The sequence below is a fragment of the Mastigoproctus giganteus genome, chromosome 6, assembly GCF_048544385.1.
Source record: "Mastigoproctus giganteus isolate SK-2022 chromosome 6, ASM4854438v1, whole genome shotgun sequence".
NCBI lineage: Eukaryota > Metazoa > Arthropoda > Arachnida > Uropygi > Thelyphonidae > Mastigoproctus > Mastigoproctus giganteus.
In genome coordinates this window covers 204,278,343-204,294,122 of record NC_143580.1, presented here as the reverse complement: position 1 = coordinate 204,294,122, position 15,780 = coordinate 204,278,343, and the positions used below count along the sequence as shown (strand labels likewise).

At 35.0% G+C, this 15,780-nt stretch overlaps 1 protein-coding gene across 3 annotated transcripts in view; it reads left to right on the top strand.

The window, feature by feature from the left end:
• Positions 1–15,780, top strand: part of LOC150084894 (peroxisomal ATPase PEX6-like) — a 149,369-nt gene that overhangs the window by 51,759 nt on the left and 81,830 nt on the right. For all 3 annotated transcript variants that reach the window (XR_016547084.1, XM_090375619.1, XM_090375620.1), the window contains exon 11: positions 15,296–15,397. Coding sequence is in view for 2 of the 3 variants with exons in the window: in XM_090375619.1 (XP_090231745.1) it covers positions 15,296–15,397 (102 nt within the window). In the remaining variant the exon portion in view is untranslated. The remainder of the gene's footprint in view (positions 1–15,295; positions 15,398–15,780) is intronic.

The following is a 15,780-nucleotide window of genomic DNA, read 5'->3' as shown; positions in this document are numbered from 1 at the left end:
AGGACTTTGAATTTAAATGAATCAACAATTCGTACAATCAAAGAAAATGAGCCGAAAATCAGAGATAGTGTTATTGCTGGGTCAACGATAAGTGCAAAGCGCATTGCTCATGTATACGATATTTTAATGGAAAAAATGGAGAAATCTCTAATGGTTTGGATTGAGGATTGTACTCACAAGAAAATGCCTTTGAGTGGAAACCTTATTAAACAAAAAGCCCTCAAAATTTATCAATATTTAAAAGAACTTGAACAAGATTTTTCAGAAGAAAGCTCTGAGCATGAACTTTGTGCTAGTAAGGGCTAGTTCGAAAATTTTAAAGCGATTTTCTTTGCATAATCTTCAGCTCCAAGGAGAATCAGCATCAGCAGACATAGATGCTGCCCGAATATTCCCAGAAGAACTTTTAAAAATCATTGAAGAAGGTGGATATAGTGCAGACTAGGTATTCAATGCAGACGGATTTGGGGTAAACTGGGAAAAAATGCCAAAATGCTTTTATATATCGAAAAATGAAAAAACAGCTCCTGGATTCAAAGTTTCTAAAGACAGAATTACTCTACTGTTTTGTAGTAATGCATCAGGTGATTACATGACAAAACCAATGTTAATTAACCAATCTTTAAATCCTCGTGCTATGAAAGCGATTGACAAGGCCACCCTCCCTGTTTATTGGAGAGCCAACAAAAAGGCATGGCTTACAGCTAGCATAATTTGAAAATTGGTTTTTAACTGTTTTGTGCCTGATATACAAAGATACACAAAGAAAAAGAATATCGACTTTAAAATTTTGCTAATTTTAGATAAAGCGCCAGGGCACTCAAAAAATGTAACCCATCCGAATATTAAAATAATTTATTTGCTGCCTAATACAATGTCACTTATTCAACCCCTTGTTCAAGGGATAATTTCAACATTTAAAGCGTATTATATTCGTCAAACATTCGAATTAATTTTAGAAAAAATGGAATCTAATCCAAACATAACACTGCCTCAAGTGTGGAAAGAGTTTTCAATATTTAATTGTGTAAAAATTATTTCTCTATGGGCAGAGGAGTTAAAACCGTCTACACTGAAAGGTTGCTGGAAAAAAATGCCTGGTGTCATCCTTAATCAAAATTTCGTACCTCCTGTGGATGCTGAACTAAGTCGTATAACAAACCTGGCACACATTTGTGGTGGCGAGGGATTTTCTGATATGGTTGAAAATGAAATTCGTGAATTACTTGATGAAGAAACAGATTTAAATGAGGAGGAATTGGTTCAATTAATAGAAGATGGCAAACCAAATACAAATGGTGAGGAAAGTTCTGCTTAAGATTCTGATTGTGCTGAGTCAGTTAAAGAGTTCAGTCTAAAGAAATTAGCAGAAGGATTAAATTTGGCACAAAAGTTAGGAAGTTATTTTATGGATAATGATCTCTCAACAGAGCGCTTGGAAAAATTCAAAAGACAATTGGACAGTTGTTTAGTTCCATATTATGAAATTAATAAAAAATTACAGCATAGTGGTAAGCAAGGTCTTATTACCGACTTTTTGATAAGAAAACCAGCTGAAGACCCAGTGAGAATTATACAAATGATGTCAAAGAAATTTCAAGTGATAACGACATCCGGCCACTCGTAAATAAAGAATATCTACGAAATATTTTTTCTGAAGACAGTAATGACGATTAAAATATTAATTTCTTTAATTTTGAAATTTATGCATTATGTGCAATGAAATTTATGTACAATTCCTAATTTTTATAATTTTATGCTATGTATTTGTTAAATAGTTAGTTACATGAATTTTTGAATGAATAAAATATGTTTTTGTTGAATGTCATTGTTGTTTTTATAATTAAAAAAACACTACAGAACATAACCCTCCATTTTGTATAAAGCCTGAACCTCATATAACGCGTAATATTTCTGGAACCTAACCTCCGCGTTATACAAGGGTTACCTGTATATACACTGTGCTGACACTTTATTAGGTACCTACCTATTAGTGTGTTGAGCCTCCTTTAGCCTTCAAAACAGCCTGAATGTGTCTAGGCATGGATTTAACAAGATGCTGAAAACGTTGTAGGAATGGAGTACCATGCAGACATGAGTGTGTGTCACGCAGTTCCTTGAGATTCGACAGAGGTTTAGGCCTGCAGTGAACAGCCCTTTCCAACTTATCCCAAAGATGTTCAATAGAATTGAGATTTGAGGACTGAGCAGGTCACTGCAGCAAAGAAAAGTCATTGTCATGTTCCTGGAACCATTTCATAGTGATTCGGGCTTTGTGCACTGGCGCATTATCCTGCTGGAAGTAACCATTTGGCTGAGGATAAACTGTCAACATGATTGGATGCACTTGGTCAGCAACAATGTTTAGGTACGATGTGGCATTCAGATGTGAATCTATGGGTATCAATGGACCCAACGTGTGCCTCACACCATAACACTGCCCCCACCACCTTTGCTCTAGTCGTCAGACATGACGGGTCCATGGATTCATGTTGTTTTCGGCAAATTCTGGTGCATCAACTTGATGCACCAGGAACTTTGATTCGTCAGACCAAGCAACTGTTTTCCAATCCTCGATAGTCCAGTGCTGGCGTTGCTGTACCCACAGGAGGCATGCTCTCTTGTTCTTCATTGATAACAAGGGTACGCGATGTGGCCGTAGGCTGTTGTAGCCCATTTGTGACAAGTGCGACATTGTGACCTATCTGTTTGCTTGCGCAATTGTAGCCATCCTTCTCTGACCTCTCTCATCAACAAGCGATTTTCTTCCACAGGAGTGCTGTTGAGAGGATGTTTTCTGTTTGTTGCACCATTCTCGATACACCCTTGAAACTGTGGTGCGTGAGAAGTTCAGGAGAACTGCCATTTCAGAGATGCTTTGTCCAGCACGTCTTGCATCTACTACCATGCCATGTTTGAAGTGCATTAGATCATTCCTTTTTCCCATTCTTGCTATATTTTGTCCACTTAACTGATACTAGAAAGGTTTTGCTGCATTTATATCCACAACTGTGGTCATGTGACTTCAACGTTGTGGGACAAACTTTTTGTGTGCATAACAGGGGGTGTACCTAATAACAATATATGCAGCAGAATAATGTATTCTGCTGCATATATTGTTCCAAAAAGTGATACCAATGAGTGCTTGGAGCTGCATGTCAGTATACAAAGTAAATCGGTGTTTATATGGCTGTTAGTGCACATCAGTAACACTCTGCCTAGTACCAAAGTTGTGTGCAGCATGGGCAGTGGTCTGCAAAGTGCTTTATTCCCTCCTGTACTCGTTCCCCCACAGGATCCACATCCTGCAATAGTTAACTACATATCCCTATTAACACATTTTCTTTGCACTGTAGTCTCTGGTTAGGTTGGAGTTAGATGGCATGTGGTCTTGGAACATCTTATGGGGCAATGAGACTTGTGGCTAAATGACAGTCTCATTGTAGAGGACTTCGTTGATAATATGAATTTCTTCTTCAGTGTCCACATTTTACTAGTTATTGTAAGTTCACCGCAAACTTCATGATTGGACTTTTTTTTGGATAGGAGAGGAGGTTTGAGTATCTGTTCCTGATACTTGTACCATTACAAGTGAACATTAATGTAATAATCTCCAATGCTGTGTGATTCCTGCCTTATAATGGAGAGGCTATTTAGACACAACCACTTTTATGTGCAGGATGAAACTTCAACACCTGTGGTTGGTAAAAATTACTCCAGTCTACATTTTATAGTGTCATCATTTTGTCAATACGTTGCCCGCCTTGCAAGGCAAAACTTAAGTCACAAGTTATTCCCAAGTTAAATGACACTGGTCTGCATAGATTTTGATGCTTCCAAATTTTATGGTGTTTCTGGGTGTACTTCTAGTGCCAAATCCAAATTTTTAGATTTTTAGATCCAGCTTTTTCACAAAAAGTAAAAAAAAATGTTTTCTTACATACACTTTGCATGTATATGCAATATGTATACTACTTCCTTTGCGACTGACAGGTATAGTTGTATCCAGATGTGTTTAGGCAATAGCTGTATAAATGAATGAAGTTTTTCTTCTGTGTTCAGTTCAGTTGTTTTCTGGTGCAGGTGTGCTAATTAGTATCTGCTTCTAACATGATTTTCATATTCTGTGTCTTTGACAATAGCAACTCATGGTTGTGGGAACATTCCAAATATTTTGTTACATTTGTGGTAACTATATTGTAGTGAAACAGGCAGGATATGACATTTGTGAAAAATTTATCTGCTGCATATTTTGGAATTAAATAATAAAATTATGTGACTAAGATTAAAGTTGGGCTCGCCATAAATTTTGCCGTATGGAGAATTTTTCAGTTGTGGCAACGTGGAAAGTTATGACATTTGCCATTCTCATGGTGTGGAGGGAACCTCGGGTCATATTAATGACTGCTACTTTTGTTCCATAAATGTAGCATTATGTACATTAACAATATTGCTTTAGCTGTAATGCCAGTACACCATGGTCCTGAACCTCCACTACCATCTCCACAAGTAGTTCTTGAACATATGCCATCAAATTCCAAATCTGACTTTTGTGACGTAGAGGATGATATAAACTGTTGTGATGAAGAAATTCACAACTCTAGACCACAGCTGTGTACATAAATTGAACTCTACAATCTTGTGAGAGATTTAAATCTACCCAAATCTGAAGAGATTTTAGGTCAAGACTGAAATCCAAGGATCTGTTAGCCCCAGGAACTGTCTTTTCATGGTCAGAACATCATGAAAAAGAATTGGCTCCATTTTTCCAAAGAAGGCTCAGTGATATATTGCAACAACATTCCTGCAGTTATGAAATTTTTTGCCAGCCAACAGAGTGGAGTCTCTATATTGACTCATTGTTGGAGCAAAGCCTGAGAGGAGCTCTTCATAATGGAAACAAGCCACTGAAACTAGCTGCCTAATCAGAAAGATGAAAGTTTAACCTAGTTTAGTGTATATAAGAAATCTAGTTTGTGACTGTCTGTGCTTAACTGTAGGATGTAGCCTTTGATATTTCTGTTTTTATATATTTTTATAAGTATTTTTTATATAAAAATGACCTATTTTTAAAAATACAAAATAAACCAGAAGCACCTCCTCCAATATTTTATATATTTATTTTTTTTATTTGTAAAAAATCTGACCTGATGTAACAAATTTTAGGTAACTTTAAAAATTGCTGTTTAAAATGTAGTTCAGATTTCTTATCAGCAGTAAAACATCAGAGAGAACTTTACTAAAATGAAGATCAGTGTTATCAACTGGAGGAGGGGGTAGCATATTCAACACTGTTGAAGATGAAAATGACATAGTAGTAGTAGTAATGGAGGCATGTGATGCAAGAAAGCAAGCATATGAGCTTATGTAGCATCAGCAAAAAAAAAAAAAAAAAAAACAATTTCACACATCCATTCCCTCTAAAGTTTGTCCAGTTCCTCCTTGAATTTATTTAAGCTATCAATGACAGATGGAAGTTTGTCCAGTTCCTCCTTGAATTTATTTAAGCTATCAATGACAGATGGAAGTTTGTTCCAGCAATTAACCACCTGGCTAAAGGCAAATTTTGCCACATTTATTCTACAACTGTCTTTCCTCAATTTGAATTTATGCCCCCTCAGGTTCATAATCTGAGCAAGCAGAGTAAGAATCCCATCAGAATTCAGTGTGCTCAACCCATTCAAGGCCTTATACACTTCCTGTACTACCAGTAATACATAAGAATTTTGCCATTAGAAAAAAGAGGTAATTATCCTGCTGTACAAATAATGGTCAGACCATATTTTGAATACTGTGTCTGGATGACTAATTTTAGGAAAGTTATTGATGTACTTTGAAAGGATGGAAACACAGCTCTACTCTGCTCACTCTAATTTTAATTCTGACATAAACAATTATACATCATTGAATAAAGTTCTCATTGGTCAGTTGCTGAAATATTATGGCATTTTTTTTTTTTTTTTTTTTTTTAGCAGCTGATCAGTGAGAGCATTACTTAGTGATTTGCATTTATTTGTTTTTGCCAGAATTAAAGTGAGTATGGCTGTAGATGCCAAGATATATTCTTACAGAAACAAGCCACAGGTCTGTAAGCTGCGAAGTTTGGAAATGCTGCATGGGGATCTAATTGAGGTATTTAAGGCCTTAAATGGGCTGAGCAGATTTAATGAAGGAGCCATATATTCTCTTTTTAACATAATGCAAATAAGAGGATATATTCAAATTGAGGAAAGATAATTGTAGACTAGATAAGAGAAAATTTTAGTCAATGATTAATAGATTTCTGGAAGCTACCACATAGTGTTGTAGGGTCAGAGAGCTTATGTAGATTAAAAGAGGGATATAAAAAAATATTTAGTAGTAATAGATAAAAAACTAGAGTGATTTCTGTTTTATTTCATTATTTAATTGTTCACTTATTTTTAATTTTATTTGTTTAATCATATGTTAAATAAATAAATTTTTTTATGGCAGCTGCAACATAAACAATGTAAAGAAACATTGGTTTTTTTTACATGTCACTGTGCACACATTTTATGTAATTTCACCATGTGTGAGATAGCCCACATTAGATAGATTTCATCCCTCTGTCCCTTATATCTTAGCTGTGCTTGTACAAATTGTTAATCCATTTAGTGAAGTCCCAAACCATTTTCAAAAAAATAATAAATAAATAAATAATAATAATAATTCTCAGACATTTCAGATTATTGTGTTGCATTTTAGATTGGTAATTTGGCATTCAATTTGCTCCTTTTAAACATCCTTTCTGATGGTTAATAGAGCTTAATGTTTCTTATAAAGTCTTGAATATCTTGTTAAATTTATCTCTTCCTAATATTTTGAGCATTCCATAGCTTCCAATAAGAGACAAATTTCCCAACAGGTTCTCAGAATTTTCTTTCTATGGTAGTGTATAAATTTTGCATACTTTATACACCATAGTTTTACTGGAAATTGGTGAAATGATCAGCACTTAAACCTGCATGGAATTCTGTATCTGCCTCTAATTTATTACTGAATTACAGATTATTTTCAGACATTTCATGGTACTTCCTGTACCACTTTTTCAGGGACTTTAAAGACAGCAGAACTGCTAAATTATAGTGATATGATTTACATAGTTATTACTTTTAATTACTTACATTATTCCCATTGATTTGATTATACATTTCATCTTTGTAATTATGTAACAAATAGCAAACAGCAGTAAAGAATTAAATTTTAGCAGTTTTAAATAATTTTACATTAATTATTAATTTGGTTAATAAGATTAATAACAAATCAATTAAATGAATAACTGTGAATACATTACACTCCTGTAATACTGTCCTTACAATACCATCAGTCTCATATACCAAGACAGTGGTTTATATGTGAACAGTTCATTATGTGCATATTCCATTCTTTATTCTTAAACTAAGAAAGTTTGGAATTAAAACTGGTTAAGACCTTTTGGGAGCAATCTTAGGTTATTTTGTCGCTGAGGTTGAGGGTATTTAGAATGTGAATAGGGATATGGATGTTGTTGGATTAGGCATCTGTTCGACCGCTAACCTTTATGAGTGTTTTAATTGTGTAGGATGGGTTCAAGATTAAATTAGACTGGGGGATGGGGATTCTTTTTTCAGTATGTACTTATCATAGTTCTTATTTTATTATTTTTTTTTTTATCTGCTCTAATACTCTGCTTTTGAAAATATATGTGGTTATTGTTTATCTGCATACCTTTGTTTTGGTTAATATTTGTTATGCCAATAACGAACAATTCTTTGTATAGTCTGTGTTTTCTCTATCTGTCTGTGGTTAGGACCAAGGTATTGTTGAAATCTCAATTTTATCCTTGCATCAGGTGTGGAAAGCTGCATCCGAGTTAGTTATTTGGCTGTGGCTCTGTTGTATTTATAATCTATAATTCTTTAGAACAGTCTTCTAATGGTTTGTCCAATATATGATTTTTGGCAGTCTTTGTATTGCAAATTGCATACAGGGTGTTTGGTGGCAAGTCTTAGTCAGGAGTGAGGCAGCAGAGGGTTTTTAGCATATTTTTAATGATGCTAGTTCTTGTAAACCTGGTGTACAACCCATATTTTTTGGCTATGTTTTTAATATGTTCACTGATTTAGAGGACATAGGGGATGGTAATGTACTCTTTTTCTTTTTTCTGGTTCTTTGTTAGATGCCTCTGTGTATTTAGATATTTCTCTTTTGTTGTTGTTTTAATTGTTTTCAGTATGAATTTTTATGGGTACCCATTGTTGCTAAATATTTGGGAAATTCTGTTGATTTCTCTATTGAGTACCTGATCTTTACATAGTCTGTAATCTTGTGCTTCATCTTTACATAGACCGTACATATCTCTATTAGGGATTACCCTGACTTCTAATCACTCTTGTGCATAAGCACATCACAAATATTGCTTCCTCTGCATCTAAAAAAACTGGTTTATCTCTTTCTCTTCAAAATTGCTATTCATTCTGTACACATCTCAAATCCACCCTACCATGAAATATTGTTCCTGCATCTGAGGCAGTGTCCCCCATAACCTCTCTGAGGCTTGTAGATTCCATTCAAAAGAGGGCAGTTAGGTTAATTAATAACCCATCTCTTACAAAGTCTTTCCACTCTCTGTTTCATAAATGTTCTGGTTCTGTTGCATGCTTTTTTTTTTCTATAGATACTTTCGTGGGCACTGTTCTTCCGAATTGGCATCTATAATTCTCCCTCTCTCTCTTCCAAAGCAGTCCAAACACATGCCTCAGTCAGTCAGCATACTTTTTTCTGTCCAACTTCAAACTCACAAAACCAACTTTTCTTCTTCATCAATATTCCTCTCTGTACAATATTCCTTCAACCTCCGTTTTCTGTAACAATCTCCCTTCACATATTTTTCCTGAAAATTTACAATTTACAGAAATTCAAGTCTAATGTCACCAAGTATCTTCTTTCATCTTGTCAACCTTAACCCACACATGGTCCTAAGTACTACAGGTTCTAATGCCTTTCATGTTTTGGGGTTTCATTAAAAAAATAAAAAATAAGCCCCAAGGATGAAACTTTTAATGCCTACTTTTGTGTTCATGGGGTGATTAGAATTAAACTTTATAATCGATCATGTCTGTTGGTTTTCTGTATATTTCTATTAAGAGAGAGATATTATGTTTCTTTAACAAGAGATCTAGGAATAGTATGCTGTCATCTTTTTCTGTTTTAAATTTTATGCATGGATGTACAGTATTTTGGTAGTTGTGGAAGTTGCTAATTCCTCTAACTTGTGTGGCCAAATGGTTAGAATGTTATTGACATATCTCCTCTAGTGTATGGGTTTTAGAGGAAACTATCTAAGGCTATGGCTTCAAATGCCCCTGTGAAGATTTCTCCTGGCAGAAATTTCATGAAGAAATCTGCTAGGCATGGAGAGAGGGGCTTACCCATACTTAGTCTGACATTTTTGTTTGTATAGCGTGTTTGAGAAATCGAAGTAGCCTTCCCCATCATTGTTTCATTTTAGAAAATGAGTTTTAGTATTTGAAATAGCTTATCCATTCAGTCTAATCTCACAGCATTTTCAGTATTAATTCTACAGGAATTTTGCATTATGGTCTCTCTCTCTCTCTCTCTCTCTTTCCACCTTAAGAAAAACATAAAATCAAAAGAAGTGCATCCAGTTCATATATATGAACAGTGCACTGTTGAGTCAGTTTGGTGTGACGTAAGCACTGCGAAAGCAAAAATAAGAGTAGGAGTTTGTTATAGGCCTAATGACTCAAATGAGTACAACGAACAATTGTACAGAGAAATAGTGGGCTAGTAAATCAGAATGTCTTATAATGGGGGATTTTAAGTTCCCAGATATTGGCTGGAACTTGTGGGTTGGTAACTCACACACTAGTAAGACTTTTGTGGATTTATTGAATGATTGTTTTCTGCAGCAACATGTTCGAGAGGCAACCAGAGAGGCTAATACTCTTGATCTGGTTATCAGCGGTGATCATTCTTGTATTAAGATTTTGCAGATAAAGGAACCACTAAGTGGCAGTGATCACAGTGTACTGATGTGGGATTTACTTAAAGATATAATTACCATCAGGGGTAAAGGAAAGGGTTTTTGCTTCTGTAAAGGTGAGTACAGTGGTCTCAGACAGTTTTTAAATTCTGTACAGTGGGATCAACTGACAGTGTTACCAACAGTAAATTCTAAGTGGGAAGCATTCAAGGAATTAATCGTGGATGCTACTAAAAGTTTCATACCTATTAAGAAATATTGTTCAAGGTTTAGGCCTAAATGGTTATCAAATGAACTAATGAGACTCGTGACAGAGAAGAAAAATGCATGGGATGCATATAAATTATCAAGCGACTCAGAAGCCTATGGCAGATATAAGCTAGTCTGTAATCAGATCACAAAGGAGATTAGGCAGGCGAAGGCAGATTACGAGAAATCTTTGGAAAAAGATGCTAAGAAAAACAGCAAGGATTTCTTTACTTATATAAATTCTAAAAAGAAGGGGGGTGAATCTGATTGGTCTACTTGATATCGATTGTTCGACTGTTGATGATCCTGCTCAGTTATGAGGAGTTATTAAGGTTTGAAAATGGCAGAAGGTTATCAAATTGTAGCAGGGTGCTTAACGATTTTGTAATAATTGAGAGCAAATTGAAGTTAAACATAAGAAAGGCACCTGGGGTGGATGGGATCTATCCAGTTATATTAAAGGAGGCAGCAAAGCAATTAAGCAAACCCTTATGAGAGCATCCTTGGACTCGGGAGGTCCCCACGGACCGGAAATGTGCAAATGTATCCCCAGTTCACAAAGGGGGGATCGAAGGGTGACATGAGTAATTACAGACCAGTTAGTTTAACTTCTGTTCTGGGTAAAATAATGGAATCACTGGTTAAAGATGCATTGCACAATCATCTAGACAAGACTGCAGCAATAATTCAGACACAGCATGGGTTTGTTAAGGGGAAGTCTTCTCTAAAAAATTTGATAGGATATTATGATGTGGTAACAAAGGAACTGGATGCAAAAAAATAATTTTGATATCATATATTTGGATTTCAGGAAAGCTTTTAACACTGTTACGCATGGAAGGCTATTGTACAAATTGGAGCAGAATGGTATTAAGGGTAAGTTGCTACAATGGATAAAAGGATGGTTGAGTGGAAGAAGACAGAGGGTGGTAATTAATGGGTGCTGCTCTTCGTGGACTAATGTTATTAATGGAATCCCACAGGGTTCAGTGTTGGGTCCTCTGTTGTTTTGTATATTTATCAATGATATTGATGAAGGTATATCAGGCTTAGTGTCGAAGTTTGCAGATGATACAAAGGATGGCAGGGTTGTTAATGGCAGTGTGCTACTGCAACGGGATCTAGATAATTTGGGCAGATGGGCTAAGAAGTGGTAACTAACTGAAGTTTAACCTTGACAAATGCAAAGTACTGCATATGGGTAGAAGTAACCCCAGAGAAACGTACCAACTGTGTGGTACTACACTTAAGGTGGTAGAAAATGAAAAGGACCTGGGAGTAATTGTGCAGTCAGATATGAAGTTTTCTGAGGAATGCTGACAGGCTGCATTCCTCGGAATGCAGCCTGTCTTGGGTAGGTCATGGGGTTTTGTCAATGATATATAGGAATTTTGCTAGCAGGGAAAAGGAGGTGATTGTCCCTCTGTATAAGGCAATGGTCAGGCCACGCCTTGAGTACTATGTACAGGTCTGGAGGCCTCATTTTAGGAAGGATGTAATTTGCTTGAGCGTGTACAGAGAAGGGCAACAAGATTGGTGAGGGGAATGAAGGGATCCTCTTACCAAGAGAGGCTTAATTTCTGCAAATTGCAGTTGCTGGAGACTAGGCACCTGCACGGTGATCTGATTGAGGTGTATAAGGCGTTGAATGGGTTCAGCACGCTGAATTCTGATAGGATCCTTCCACTTGTTCAGATTACGAACCTAAGGAGGCATAAATTCAAATTAAGAAAGGACAGATGTAGAATAGATGTGCTGAAATTTGCCTTTAGCCAGTGGCTGGTTAATTGCTGGAACAAACTTCCATCTGTCATTGTGGAAGTTGATAGGTTAAATAAATTTAAGGAGGAACTGGACAGGCATTTGCAGGGAATGGTGTAATTTTTTTTTTTTTTTTTTTTTTGGCTGATGCTGCATAAGCTCATACACTTGCCTTCTTGCATCACATGCCACTACTACCTAAGCATTCAGTTGCACTTCCAGTGACTTCCTATATGAACAGAATGGAGTTGTATAGAGTGTTTGAGAAATCGAAGTAGCCTTTCCCATCTGGTAGATCATTTAAGTCCAGGATATCTTTTTTTTGTGTTTGGGTGGTTAATGAGTGTGTTCATAATTTGGCTAATTTGTTGCTGCATTATGGTTTTTGTTTCATATAGAGGGTTATTGGATATTGGAGAAATTAACAACTTTGTGTAAATCATATCACCATAATTTATCAGTTCTGCTGTCTTTACAGTCATCAAAGAAGTGGTGCAGGAAGTACTACAAAACATCTGATAATAATCTGTAATTCTTTAAGAAATGAAAGGCAAACAGATTACACTCTATGCATTTGTAAGTGCTCATTATTTCACCAATTTCCTTTTCTTGATACACCTGTGCACCATTCTGCTAAAAGAATATTTAAGATCATAGTTATAGTAAAGTTTAAAATTATCTCTATTTAAGATTCAAGCTCGCATAACTGTAATTTCCATTCCTGTGATGTCAACATACAGTCGAAAAGCACTGCCAGCTTCAGAAAGGAAAATCGTTTTCAGAATTTACTTTAAAATTTTTTAATAAATTTTTAAAATTGTTTTTTGAATTTTTTAATTAATTTTTGAATTGTTTTCAAGTGATTTTTTACTGTAATCATTTTGCATTAATATTTTATTCATTAATTTCTTGAGAGTATCAGGTAGAAGTGTTCTACGTATCATATTGAGGTAAATTTGTCTTATTCTTCTATAATTTTTTTTTTTTTCTTTGGTTAATTGTTGCTGCATCGGCTTCTGTGGCCATAATGCACCACCCAAAGTTTTTGTATTTTATTCTGATCCAAGCCCAAGGCGGGATTCGAACCTGCAACTTTTGGTTTGCCAGGTAGGCACTTTACCCACCTGGCTAGCCCTGTCGGTCTTCTACAAATATTGATATCAACGTAGTATGTTTTGAGAATCATAGCTCTGTTATTTACTATCAAATTCATATTTTAAACTCTTGTTGACTATTTCATTCACTTCCTTTCTTTCTGGGCATACCTATTGATACACGCAATTACGGGAGATTTTTTGAACACCTTGTTGCGTAATTACATTAGATTAATGCCAAGATACTCAGCCCAAATTTACCACATTTCTTTCCTAAAATATTGCCTTCAAAACTACATCATTCCAAAATTTTCCAGGGTCAATTTAAATCATAAAATTTCGGGCATAAAGCAACTAGCACTTGCCACATCACATAATATAGTTAAACTTGCCTTAAAATCTTGGTATTCCAATAAACAAAAATACCTTACCCAGGTTGGGAAACTTTGCGACAAATTAAAAAATTATCTACATCCAAATGATTGGTCTGTATTGAAGACCCCATAGATTTGTGATGTGAAGCACAGGCCACAGAAATAAAAAAACAGACACATTAACAAATTGAATACATTATAGTAGGTATCAAGACAGGTTTGTAAGAGTTCAAACACATGCTCACGAGTTTTTGACCAAGTGCATATGAGTTCATTGCCGACCCCCTCCACATGCGTACAACATGCTAACAACACAATCAGAATGCTTCTGCTAGTGCTTGAACACCCCCTCGCCCAATGTGCAATGTATCAACAGGTTACAAATCTTTCCTCGTACATGCTATTGCAGGACTAGATTTCACTTTTATCCAAAGGATTAAATTATAATTTACCACCTCACAAGCTATCTAAAAAAACAGTTCATAACAGATATTGAATTTAGTCTTTGTTATGTTCCACAGAGGACAAATAATCTCTCTCTATTTAAGATTCAAGACTCCGTAATTTCCATTCCTGTGATTACGACATACGGTTGAAAAGCATATTAGCTTTAGGAAGGAAAATCTTTTTTCAAAATTCACATTAAACTTTTTAAATTGCTTTTTGAATTGTTTTCAATTGATTTTTTTACTGTAATCATTTTGCATTAATCTTTTATTTGTTTTAATCTCTGGAGAATATCAGACGGAAGTGTTCTATGTATCATATTGAGGGAAATGTCTCTCTTATTCTTCCATAAATTATATTATATTCTAGTCTACAAATCCCACACACACTTTTTGAGTCATAATCATTATAGAGTACAAAATTCTCATCAACTTATGTGACTATAAGTATCTACCCTGTTATTTAGTTTCCAGCAATGAATACTTTCACTTTGGAGAACATTTAGCAGAATTTTATTGGACAGTGCCAGTATCTTTTAGGCTTCCGTGCTGTTTTTTGGTTCTGCCTTCCCTTGCCATTTTCTCAATATGCAAATTTTTTCAAAGTTTCAAATTTCTTTGGGAAGGGGGGTTTAATTTAGTGTAATCGTGGCAACTAAGTTCCACAGTTAAATAAAGCTTCACTTATTTATTTACTTTTATTTTATTTTTATTTTTTTCATGGATTTTTAATTCTAAGCACTCTATTTTGTCTTATTATTCTACTAACTGTCTCTACTTAAAGATTAGCTCCACTTCCAATTTTTTTTTTTTTTTTTTTATTTTAAAAATTTATTTTATATGTATATTTATTTTTGTATTTTTTTCGGTGTAACTTTGCTTGAAATTCACTTTTATAAGAGGGCATTAATTTTGGCTATTTAAGAGAGTTTTATAGCTTTTGTTTTTTAGTTAATTTGCTCTGAAGTTGAAACATTCACAGCATAGAGCTGCAACTTCTCAACCCAGACCAAAAGGCAGGATTAGGAGTTATAAAAATGCTCTTTCCTTTGGTTTTTTTTATTCACCAAGGTCTTTTGGTTCCTGATGAGATGATGCCTTGATGGATGACTTCTTGGTTTGGATTTTATATTATTTTACAAATTTCACACCTTCAAATTTGCTATGAGCAGCTAAGGCAAGAAGATGGTCTCAGTATGCTTTCACACTTTTGTGAGTGCTTTTCGAAATATATTTTCTAATTCCACTGCAGTGTAGTGTATAATGCATACAAGATTCACTTATTGTTTTGCTATGCATTTTGTTTTATCTTCATGATCACACCATCTTTTTTTTTTAAATCTTTTTTATGCTTAATATTAACAGCCTCCAGATGAAAAATCCAGAGCAAGTATTCTTGATGGATTGTTAAGCACATGCAGAAGAGGAAATGATGTTTCCATTGAGTATCTAGCCCAGAGAACAGCTGTAAGTAAATGTGTTGTTAGTGATAATTTTTTAGATTTTTAAGAATTTCCTTGGTTGGAACTAGAATGAATCTATTGTTTTCAAAAATAATTTTTTCTTCTTAAAAACTTAATGGATGTATTTTGCTATATGCTCTGAAATGTAAACAATATTTTAAAAATCTTTCATTAATCAATCTTTCATCTCTCATCTCAAATCAGAGCAAGCACTCTTTCCTCTAATGCTTGCTTGACCATCAATACGCCTTCTTCTAAGTCTCTTACTATTCATTTTCACTTTGAATAACTATCTAGCTAATCTCTCTCTCTTCCTTTCCTTTCTATGTGCCCCTATCATCTTAAATTTGTTTCACTTATCTTATAAAATTGTACTTGGGCTGGATA